An 11,928-nucleotide genomic window follows, 5' to 3' on the forward strand; every position below is an offset into this window, starting at 1 on the left:
GCGCATGGGCATGGGCGGTTGGTGGGTGAGCAGGCTGGTCTGGAACAGCTTGGAAAGGATGGGAGTCAGACTCCAGGAATCCCTCAGGTCTTGCGTGGAAGGAGCTGATGGACTCCTCAGAGGGGCAGAGAGGGGTGTGGGGCCAGGTTGCTTTCACTGGTCTTTGTGCATAAGCCTTGAGGAGACATAGAGGCCCTGGCCCAGGCCACGTGGGGCCCCAGGCAGGGGGATGGGGGTACACAGTGTTACAACCATACATCCTCAGTCCTCATCTGGACTGTGGTCTGAGCAGGGCCCCTTGGAGCCAGTCCCAATCTGTTTCCTTCTATTCTTTGACAGGAAGCTCCTGGAGAGCCAACCCCCACCCCTCACCCCGCCCCAGCACTCCCTCTCTCTTCTCCACTATGGACAGAGCTTCCACCCAACTAGCAGCTGCCAGCCCACAACGACCCAGCTGACATGGGGATCTTCGGAGCGATGCAGCTGTGCTGGATGATCCTCTGCTTCCTCCTGCTCCAAGGTAAGAGGACTGGCCTCGCTCCTTCAGCATTCCTCTCCCACACTGGCTGCCTGGGTACTTGTCCCTCCTTCACATCACATACCAAACATGTTTTCCATGGGGGTTGTATCTAAGGGGAATTCCAGAGCCTTTTTCTGAAGATCAGTTCTATCAGGAGGTAGCCATTACCAGGCAGGGGTAAAATAGATAAATGGTTTAACTCTTTCATGGGGAAATTTCCACAAAGGCTGGTTTCCTAATGTGTGGGCTGTGACCGTCTCTGTGTGATTGAGACTGGAGACCAACTTCCAGGGTGTGCTCGGACCAGAGAAGGCCCTGGCTGGCCCAGCAAGCCCCTGGTCTGGCTGCAGCGCCACTGTTCACTGCTGTAGCACATTACTGTCTGTACCTTGCGCTTGAGAGATGATCTTTTTTTCCCTTCCATATGAGAAAAAACAACCTGGAAATGCCTGCCATTGACTTTAAACTCAAATCACAGCAAGAGGGACTCAGGTTAGCTACCAAGAACTTTTTTCATGCAGGGGGCTAGACGAGCTGACCTCCAGAGTAGAGGACTCGGAAACAACACCTCTCGCACCAGCACTGTTAGCCCATGTGTTATGGAGTAGGGGTGTTCTCACTAAGGATCAGTGCTGGGAACCATGAAAAATCCAGGACATTCTGACTCACAGGGCAGCAACTTCCCTTTGGTCATCCCTGCCCCACCCCCACCCCACCAGACAAGAGTCCCCTATGGAAGATTCACGAGCCTGTGTTCAAAGCAACAGAAGAAAGTGAATACAAGAGGGCTTGGACGGGAGGAATAATGAGTCTAACTTGGTGGTAGAAGAGAGGACCTTGTACCAGAACACTCAGCCTTCTGGAAGCATCAGACATTTCTCTAAAAGCCCATGGGCTGGAGTTCAAACCCTAATCACCTACATCCCCTGGCCCCCAACACCGGGTCCCAGGATAGTCACACAGATTGCTCTGAGGTTGGGGTACGATTCTGTTGTAGAAACTGCAGAGGTGGCAGAGAGGAAATTAAAAGGTGAGACTCGTGAGCTGAATTTTCACGGCTTCTGCTTATTCCAGCTTCCCTATTCATTGTCCTGTTCCAGGCAGGTGCAGGGCTGGGAGTGCCCTGGGTGAGCTCCACCTAAGCCACTCTCGCCCTCCCAAGCTCAGAGAGCAGCGGTCTAAGGAATCCTTTGGAGGATATTAAGACCCACAAGGGACTTGACTGTGGATAGGGATTCAGAGCAAACTTGGGACTTGGAGCATTTGAGAGAATGAGGCAAAAATAAAAAATGTCTTACTGAGCATGGATTATCTGCTAGGCACTGTGTTATAGCTTTATATGCAATTTCTTATCCTCACAACCACTTAGGAGGTACTAAAATCACTTGTATTTTAAAGAAGAGGGATCTGAGGCCCAAGTAAGACAGTAACAGAAACAGGACTTGAACTCAAGCCCGTCAGACTTCAAAATCCATGATTATAACTACTAAACTATGCTGCTAAGGAAAAACAGGGTAGTGGCTGGTAAAAGGGGAAGAGAGATAGGCCGGAAGGAACAAAGCAGGTAGGTTTTAGGGAAGGGAGGCCAGGAAAATAAGAAATCCTAATAGCCAGTGTTCTTTGGCTGTCTGCATGCTTAGGGGGCAGAGGCACCCTGGCCTATAGAAACAAAAGCTCCCTAAATCCCTTTTTCACTTACAGAAGAATCTACTGGCAACAAAAGTTCCAGTGGGGGGAGTGGGAAGGAAGCAAAGAGAGATCAGGCTACTGGGAGTTGGAGCTTGTGACTCAGGAACATCTAGTTTTATTTCTAGGTAATTGTGGAAGGCCGTACAGTGTGTCTCCTTCCCCCAACAACTAAAGTTAAAACTTTATAGAACTTAGAACTTAGGTATGCTTGATCAGTCACTAGTTCAAGTTTTCAGGAAGTGCCTCTAACTGCAAGGGCTTCCCAAGACCCACCTGGGAAGACCTCTCTCTCGCCTAGGAAACCTACAAGTTCTAAGTCCCCACCTTTTTTTTTTTTTAAAGATTTATTTATTTATTTATACAAGCACTGGGTACAGTCAGAAGCCAGTGGGGAGCCAGTGGGGAGAGCAGAACAGGCAGACTGATGAAGTACACTGCTAAGGGGAGCAGCGGGCCCGGCAGGAGAGGTCTGCGCGCCATGTGGGACCCTCGCCTGGTGGCCGGGGATAGAACCAGCGGCTTTCACAACCCAGCACCCAACCGCTGTGCCACCAGGGAGGCCCTCTAAGTCCCTTTTTAATCAACCCCCGCCACTACTCCCTCTGCCACCCAATGAGGGAATGAGGCTTTCAGAGATGGTGACCTGGAAAAACCTGGTTCAAGGTTTGGCCAAGCTTGGGCTTGAAAACAATTAATTTCACAGAATTCAAGTGATAGCCAAATGGAGGAAGGCAGTGGCTAAGGAAAATAAACAGGCCAGCAGGCTGCCCTGGGCTGGGCGGGGCGCCGGCCCCCAGCTTTCTGTTCATCCAGATCCAGGCTGGGTACCTTCCTGATGATGAGGGGCCCGAAGAGCAGGAGGGCCAGAGGCTTCAGGCCCAGCCCCAGAGGAGAGACGGGACGGGAACCCAGCTGGGCGGCTCCACTTCCCCAGTTGTTTTCCTTTCGTATTGTTCACAGGTTTCAAGAATGATTTCATTGTGGAAAATGAGCAAACACAACCTGACCTTTCAGGTCCCACACATACAGCGCGGCCCATATAACTCGTGCACACACGCACACATCTGCAAAGAGGCCCACAGCACATGCGAGAAAGCTCGCGGGCTTCTGACTGGAGCCTTCTCTCTGGGTTTGGTCAACAAGGACCATTTCTGAAGAAGCCTTTGTGAGAATAAACTGGCTGCCCATTCTGTAGCTTCCAGTATTTACCTCTGAACTTGCTTCCTGTGTGCGTCCCTACCTCCAGCATAAAGAGGGCCGAGAGATGGCCCAAGACACCACCCCAATCCCTAGCCCTGTCTCATTCACCACACCTTCCATGTCCTGCCCTCAGGGCAGGACCAAGATGACAATATTCACAGGGAGAAGTGGTAAAGGTTGCTCTCTGTCCATGGTTACATTGCTAGTTTGAAATAACCTTCCCCTGACCTCGTGTCAGGCTGGTATAAAACCCATGTGGTATTGGAGACAGGAAAGGACTCCAGAACCCTGAGCCACAAGGTAGTGGCGATGGGGCCACTGTGTCGTGGTACCAGAGGAAGTCAGCACCATCAGCTGCAGCCACATCCTTTAGTCCTCTGCCAGTTGTGTGTACCTCCCAGCATGCAGGTTTGCAAAGTCAAAAGGCCCGGGCAGGAGACGCCAACAGGCTCTGCACTGGGCAGGAGATTCACGGAGTCTGTATGTTTTTGCTTTCTCTTACAGGCTACAACTCCCAGCCCACAACAGCACAGCCATCTGGCCCTCAGGGTAAGACCAAGCACAGAGGACTGATTCCAGCATGTAGGCCTCAGAGTTTAGGGAGGGTGGAAGGACCTCTGATCTCAGATTAGGGATGGGGTCAGAGCCCTCAGCCATCTGAGGCTGAGATCCTCTAGGAACTTTTTTCAACTTAGCCCACTCTAACATACCTTGAAAGAGTAGAAAGGTGAGTGATTAAGGGTGGGGGGTGGGGTAAGGAGAAACACTAGAAGAAGAGAGGAGGAGAGGGAGATTGAGCAATCGGAGGCGGCAAGCCTTTAGGCTCACATGGTTTGTTTCAGGAACCTTCAGCAGTCTCAGTCTGACCACAGAGCCAACTTCTCCCAACACAGGTGAGCGAGTGTGGCTGTTGAGGGGCCCATCTCCACCTCTCCCCCACCCCATGCCCAAGGGTCCTCAGTTGGGCGAGGGAATGTGGTGTCACCAAACCTGCCCCATCTCCAACTCCATCTGCCTCTGTCCTTGCAGGAAATAGTCTTTCCTCAGAGCCCATCTATTCAAGCCCTCCGTGCAGCACCAGTACCCCAGGTACTCTGCCACTCAGACTCTGCGTGCCTTCTGGGGAGGGCCCAGTGAGGAGGCAGGCAGCATCTGCTCTGAGGGACAGTATAGACTAGTGACAGTACAGTGAGTGACCGCTGAGCTGAGACCCTAGGAGTTAATCAGCTGAAGACTGTGGGTGGAGGGGGGCAGAGCATGTTCCAGGCAGAGGGAACCGCACAGGTAAAGTCTCAGAGGTGAAAGAGGATGGCTCCTTCTGGAATTGAAAACCGTAAAGAAAAGGAGGATTTCCTCCCTGTGTACATGAGGGCTGAGGGCCTAATCTGGCCACATATGCTTCTTAATCCACAGCAGCGCCAGAGGCCTCACGGACCCCTGTGCTAGCCAGTGAATCCACGACGTCAAGGTCAAGCACCATGGATAGCCACGCCTCATCCCTGCTAGACCTGACTCAGCCTGAGCCACAGAAGCACACGTCAGGACTTGGTGAGACCCTGGGATTGGGGGGCGAGAAACACTGGGCCCTATCTGGGGGATGAGGGGTACCTATCTTCCCATCTCCAGTAGGCCCAGGTTCTGCCCAACAACGAGGGGTCTCAAGGCCAGGATCCAAATCAACAGCACCCTGGTTTGGGAGATGATGTGAGGAGTTTGATGGGGAATAGAGACAGCAACTTGGCCTGGCCATAATGAAGGTGAAGGGAGCCTGGATTTGGGACTACTGAAGGCACAGAGTAGGAAAGGGAGGAGTTGGAGAACTCAAATGATGTGTGGGGCCAGGAAAGGTCGGGAAGGGGCTATACACTTCTCAGGGCATGCTGGCTTCATCCGCCAGCTGGGCGGGGTGACATCCTCCATCTCGGTCATGCTGTTTCGTGATGCAGGCACAGGTGTCCCAAGCAGCAACAGCAGCAGTGGCAGCACAAGTGAAGGTACGTCATGTCTGAGCTCATAGCAAAGGGCACCCCGCCTGGCCCTTTATCTCATCCTAACCCTTGACTTTGGGATTTTTGGACACTCCCAGACTTTTTTTTGGGGGGGGGGAGGGGCGGGGTGAAGATAAGGAAATGGAATAGTAATCAGGTCTGGTTAAGTTGAAAGCAGGGAGAGACAGGTGACCAGACCACTTTTTGAAAGGGCCCCCCACTAGCAGTCTAGCTCCTTACATCAGTGCCTGGACACAAACAATTGTGCCCTCTTCCCTCCCATTTCCATGCGTAGCAAAACACAAATAGCTTTACCTGGCCCACTCTGGCTCCCTTGCTCTGCAGCGTGAACCCCTTTCCTCTGGACCCCTAGCAGGTAGTGGAAAGAATATAATGAGCGGGGGCCTCCCTAGTGGTACAAGGAGTTAAGCACCGCACTATGAAGCAATCCACAGCCTCTGCAGCATGAGTTCCATCCCCAGCCAGGGAGCAACCCAATTGGCGCAGCAGACCTCTCCTGACTCGCCTGTGGCCCCCCCTCAGCAGTGTATTTCAGTAGATCCACCTGTTCTGCTCCCCACTCTGTCTCTGGGGGATCCTCTCACACCTACCCCCCATCTCTGGTCTGTGCCCCAGCTCTTGTATGCATAAATAAATCTTTAAAAAAAAAAGATTATAACGAGGGAAGCATTTTTAACCTTCCGGAGGCCTCTGGAACTGGTAACAAGAACAACCAGCAGTGCTATTCGTGTGACCCCACTTCACCACAGGGCTGATCTCCTTTCTCCTGGGATCTGGTCAGAGTGGCAGGGAGGAGTCTTTTTAGTAGGGTGCGAGCTCTCTTTGCAGTCGGTTACTTAGGGGAAGCAGGAGGGGAGCTAGCTCTCTCTCTGATAGGTCAAGTCAGTCCCTTCATGTTGCACCCATTCCCCCTCCATTTTAGACACCTCTCAAAATGTTACTCCCAAATCAGCGACCATGAGCCTGAGGACAAGAGAAGACTTGACCATCCTGCCCAGTCCCACGTCAGAGACAGTGCTCACTGTGGCTGCGTTTGGTGAGAGGGAGAAAAGGTGGGGTGTGGGAGGGGATGCCACCCTGAACTGACTTGGACTCTGGGCCTGCAAACACAAGCTCAAATCTCGCCCATTTGTCCCTGCTGGTGAAGAAGGCTCTGGTGAGCAGGCCCTTCAGCCAGCTCTCTCTGGCTTTCCGAGTTCCGAAGTCTAATGGGATAGGGCCATGGAGCCCACTGTGGCCAGGGGCACCAGGCTGAGAGCGTAGTTGTTTAGCGGAGAAGGGAAATTGCCAGAGCCTGTCTACACAGTACTTAGCCAGGAAGAGAATTTGGACTCCTGTTTCCCCCTTCGCCTCCTCCTCTGCCTGCCCTTCACCCCATCCTTTTCCCTCTTCAGGTGTTATCAGCTTCATTGTTATCCTGGTGGTCGTGGTGATCGTCCTAGTCAGTGTGGTCAGTCTAAGGTTTAAGTGTCGGAAGAACAAAGAGTCTGAAGGTACAGGCCCTGACCCTCAGGGCTGCCTTTGCCCTCCTTTCTGGGGAACCCAGAGCTAGATTCTGGGACTGACATTCAACTGAAGTTGAAGGAAGAAACAGCACCTAATCACCACTGGACGAACTGGGAGGGTCCACTTGGGTGAACTTTGAGGGGCAGGCTGGGCTTCTGAGTTACCCCATGTGACTCCCCACTGTGCCTTTGGATTTCTACAGATCCCCAGAAACCAGGAAGTTCCGGGATATCTGAAAGGTAAGACTGTCGGGGGTGTGAGGGAGAAATTGTCTATGTGACCTCCATTCCCCTACTCCAGGAGGGAAACAATACTCTCTCTCTCTCTCTCTCTCTCTCTCTCTCTCTCTCACACACACACACACACACACACACACACACTTTCTCTCTCTCTTGAAATCCTGACAGCCTCCACTGGGGCCAGGGCGGGGGGTGGGCAGGATGGGGGTAGACATAAAAGGAAACAATCAGGTGGTGACAGGAGATGAACTACAACTCTCAGCTGGGAACTAAGACTTCATAACACAACCCCATCATCAAAAGTATAGGAACTCACAATCTGACTCAGCGCTTGAATTAGACATTCCCTCTAAGCTTGGGAAACATTTATTGAATCCCAACTTTGTACCAAGCACTATGGTAGACATTTTGTAATTTTACCTCAAATCCTTACAGTAATTCTTCAAGGTGGATATTACTGCATTTTATACATTAAAAAAATGAGTCCAAGAGAGGATGTATTGATACTTTGGTCAAGATCACACAGGGACTAGGTAGTAAAACTAAGACTTAAATACAAGTCTTTTTGGCTTCCAAGCACGCTTTTATTTCATTATGTCCAAATAAACTCAAATGTAGGTTTATCAAAACAAAGATCTATATTTCAAAACTTCCCCGCTCTCTTCTGTCACTCATGTCCCCTTCTAGCTGCTCCACAGCCAATGGAGAGAAAGACAGCATCACCCTCATCTCCATGAAGAATATTAACATGAATAACAGCAAAGGATGCTCTTCAGCAGAGAAGGTACAATTTTCCTGGCTCCTTTCTCCTTTCTTACTCTCCTCCTATCCCCACGCTCTAGTTTCTTTTTTTTTTCCCCTAAGATTTATATTTATTTATGCATACAAGAGCTGGGGTTTAGGTCAGAGGTGTGGGGTTGAGAGGATTCACCAGAGACAGAGTGGGGAACAGAACAGGCAGATTGACCGAAGTACACTGCTGAGGGGAGCAACGGGCGAGACAGGAGAGGTCTACTGCGCCATGTGGGCAACTGCTCCCTGGCCAGCTGCGAATTAAACTCCTGTTGGAGAGGCTGCAGACAGCTTCACAGGTTGCGTCTTAACCCCTTGTGCCACCAGGGAGGCCCACATGCTCTAGTTTCTTAGCCAAAAAGGAAATGCTTTCAAAGACCCAGCCAGACTCTGTTCTCCTCTTCCCTGCCACTCCCAGGAAGTTGATCCTCCCTCATTATGTTTTTATTTCGCAGGTTCTTTAGAAGCAACTTTGGGTCCCCATGAAGCCAAGAGCGATGCAGTTGACCAGGGACTAAAAGGAGAACAGCAATGGGATCAGCACGGCATTGTAAATTATTTAATTGAGTCACATCTACTCCGAGGTCTAGAGGATACTGGCATTCTTCCAGATTGGGAGCAACCTAGCAATATGAGGGACTCCCAGGTGAAATACAGCCTGCTCCTCCCACCTCCTCAAAGTCACAGGAAGGAGGTACAGAACAAGAGCAAGGAAACAAGAGCGTACAGAACAAGAGCAAGGAAAACGACAAAGTGGACTACTTTGCATTAAAATTATTTTCTGGCCTGCTGTCTACTTTCTTTTAAGTTCTACGCCTCCATGTGCTTTTCTTAGCTACTTTGGAAACTTCTTTCTTTTTTTTTCCCAAAGATTTATTTATGCATACAAGAACTGGGGTACAGACCAGAGGTGTGGGGTGGGGGGTAAGAGGACCCACCAGAGACAGAGCAGGGAACAGAACAGGCAGATTGACTGAAATACACTGCTGAGGGGAGCAGTGGGTGAGTCAGGAGAGGTCTGCCGCGCCATGTGGGTAGTTCCCTGGCCAGCCAGGGTATGGAACTGGTGCTGCAGAGGCTGCGGATAGCTTCACAGTGCTGTGCTCCCCTTGTGCTACCAGGGAGGCCCGGAACCTTCTTCCTTAGGCAAGGCATATATGCAACTTTCTACTTCCATGGGGAGCTCTCTGAGAAACCTGGGAGGTGGGGGAGACATTTTGTTGGGCGGGCCTTGGGTCACCTGATTTATTAAGTAGGACCGAGGTGACTAAGCACCGCAACAGAGTGGGGCAAAAAGGACCTGTCAACAGTGACTGATGATCACTGCTAAAAAAGTTTGAAGTTTGGAGATGAAGAACATGGAACAACAGTTTCTGGCGAGGAAATGCCAGTTGTGAGTGCTGAATAATATGAGGGCTGAATAATATGAGGGCAAGTCTGCCTGCTCCAGGCAGACCCACACTCTTTGTTCCTGGCCATGGGAGTATCACTGGGAAGGTTTGGAGCAAGCACGGGTCTATGATTTCACAATCAAAAACCCACCCACTTGACCCCACGAAGTTATTTCTGTGCTAGAACAGAAAAAAAGGAACTAGGTACTTTGGAACATTTTTAAAACCTACTATAAAGTCACTTAAAGGGGAGGAAGAAAAGAAAGAAGTTACCTGTATTTTTAGTAATCGGCATCTCTGTTATGACTGGTTTGGAAATGTATCCTGGCTGGCAGGAGTCATCTGTGTATGTCTGTATAGGGTGTTCAATTCCATAAGCTTAAATTTAATAAATTAATAAATTTGAATTTATAAATCTGTTAATTTGCTGTTTAGAACACAGTTTACCCATTCTGAAGCAACAACATGCTCTTTTCTTCTGATTTAGACTTTACAAAGTGGTATGAGAGGAAAAGCTTAGAACAGAAAGTTCACTTTCTCTGTCTCATTGAAAAATATTCAAATGTGCTGAAGAAACCCACTGACTCCTAAAAACAGCCAGGGCATGGCCTGTAACATGCTGAGGTCTGTTCTACTTGCATCCAACATCTTCATCACGACAACTGGCTCTCAGGTGCAGGAAATCTGGTCACAAGACTACAAGACTGGGCTCTGTCACAGACTTACTGCTTGACTTTTGGCAAAAATCATGCCCCATCTCAGATCCTGTTTTCTTACTTTTATTTATTTGTTTTTTTTTAAGATTTATTTATTATTTATGCATACAAGAGCTGGGGTATAGGCCAGAGGTGCGGGGGGCGGGGGAGAGAGATGATTCACTAGAGACAGAGTGGGGGACAGAACAGGCAGACTGACTGAAATACACTGCTGAGGGGAGCAGCGGGCGAGACTGGAGAGGTCTGCCTCACCATGTGGGTTGCTCCCTGGTCTGCCTGGGATTGAACTTGTGCTGCAGAGGCTACAGATTGCTTCATAGTGCGGTGCTTAACCCCTTGTGCCACCAGGGAGGCCCTGTTTTCGAACTTTAAAAGTGAAGTGGCTGGACTACTTGGCCTTCATTATCTTTTCTAGTTCTTAAATTCTATAAGTCTATATTCTAGATGTATGAAAAAATGAACAATGAATTTTTGAGTATAAATAACTCTGGTTGGGAGCAAGAGACAATTCTAAGGTAACGTTGAGCAAGTCTTTTACATTCTCCAGAGTTACATTTCCCAGTGTATCAATATGTTGAGGGGCTAATGATCCCTACCTGACCTGTCTACTTCACACACTATATGGTAGGTAAAATGGAATAATACTTGGGAAGTAAAATGATTAGTTGGTAATCGTAGCAGGCAACATGGACTACCACGGATCCATGAAGTGCCCCCACTGCAGGATCAAGGCATTTGCTCCTACAGCTAAGAGTCTTGACTGCTGAGGGCTCCTAACTGGTTGATGGGATGGAGGTGGGGAAGGAGACCCATACCTTTTTTTTTTTTTTAATAGAGGCATGTTAATTTATTTATTTGTTTGTTTGTTTGTTTTGTTTATACATGCACTGGGTACAGTCAGAAGCACGGGAGGGTGAGAGAATTCACCAGAGCCAGAGCGGGGAGCAGAGCAGGCAGAAGGACCGAAGTACACTGCTGAGGGGAGCAGCGGGCGGCAGGAGAGGTCTGCGCGCCATGTGGGACCCTCCTCAGGTGGCCGGGGAGCAGCCGGGGATCGAACCGGCGCCACAGAGGCTGCGGGCAGCTTCGCAACCCAGCGCTCAACCGCTGCGCCACCGGGGAGGCCCCCCCCTTTTTTTAAATTTTATATATTTTTTACACAGTTCTTCAATTTTGTACAATGTGTGCTTTCTCATCTCGGTTATAGTCCCCATGAAATTCCCACCACCAATTCACCTGTCTACCACCACCATTGTCCCTTGTGCCTTCCCACCCGTTTTGATCCTCCTCCCTTTTACCCTCCTGCAGAATGTCTCAGAAGACCCACACCTTTGGCCTCTGTTTCTTCCTCTGTCCAGTCCTGCTTCCTATATTCCTCACAGCTGTTGTTCCCAGGAGCACTCACCAATAAACCTTCTGCAAGCAAATCTCAGCGTCTATTTCCTCAAGTACCCAACATGTAACAGCATTTTTTAGTATTTTTTAAAAGAATTCAGATATACTTTATTTATTTTTTAAAAAAGATTTACTTTATTTATGCATATAAGAGCTAAGGGTAGGCCAGAGGTGGAGGGGGTGAGAAGATTCATCAGAGACAGAGTGGGCAGCAGAACAGGCAGATTGGCTGAAATACACTGCTGGGGGAGCAGTGGGCGAGACAGGAGAGGTCTGCTGTGCCATGTGGGTCAGCTCCCTGGCTTAGACTTAACCCCTTGCACCACCAGGGAGGCCCAGATGTACTTGATTTAAACCACACAAAATGCACATGACTTACTAGCCAGTTCCAGCACAGAAATCCATTGTTGGAACAGAACTTTCCAGATGACATAACAATGTCTAGAAGTATACTGGATTCTGTGTGAATTG

At 49.7% G+C, this 11,928-nt stretch overlaps 1 protein-coding gene across 3 annotated transcripts; it reads left to right on the forward strand.

The window, feature by feature from the left end:
• The first annotated feature begins 370 nt into the window (after window positions 1-370).
• Window positions 371-9,720, forward strand: ECSCR (endothelial cell surface expressed chemotaxis and apoptosis regulator). Of its 3 annotated transcripts, XM_037509179.2 has the most exons (11): window positions 371-520; window positions 3,914-3,958; window positions 4,252-4,302; window positions 4,439-4,498; window positions 4,823-4,957; window positions 5,356-5,403; window positions 6,341-6,454; window positions 6,813-6,911; window positions 7,127-7,163; window positions 7,851-7,947; window positions 8,411-9,720. In XM_037509179.2, exons 1-11 carry the CDS (start codon window positions 460-462, stop codon window positions 8,417-8,419), a joined length of 756 nt encoding a protein of 251 aa, XP_037365076.1. In that variant the 5' UTR covers window positions 371-459; the 3' UTR covers window positions 8,420-9,720. The 3 variants fall into 3 exon arrangements, with proteins under 3 accessions (XP_037365076.1, XP_037365078.1, XP_037365080.1); XM_037509181.2 differs by lacking the exon at window positions 4,439-4,498; XM_037509183.2 differs by lacking the exons at window positions 4,252-4,302; window positions 4,439-4,498.
• The last annotated feature ends 2,208 nt before the right edge of the window (window positions 9,721-11,928 follow it).

The sequence above is a fragment of the Talpa occidentalis genome, unplaced genomic scaffold (assembly GCF_014898055.3).
Source record: "Talpa occidentalis isolate TD23 unplaced genomic scaffold, MPIMG_talOcc4v2.1 talOcc4.13, whole genome shotgun sequence".
Classification (NCBI taxonomy): domain Eukaryota; kingdom Metazoa; phylum Chordata; class Mammalia; order Eulipotyphla; family Talpidae; genus Talpa; species Talpa occidentalis.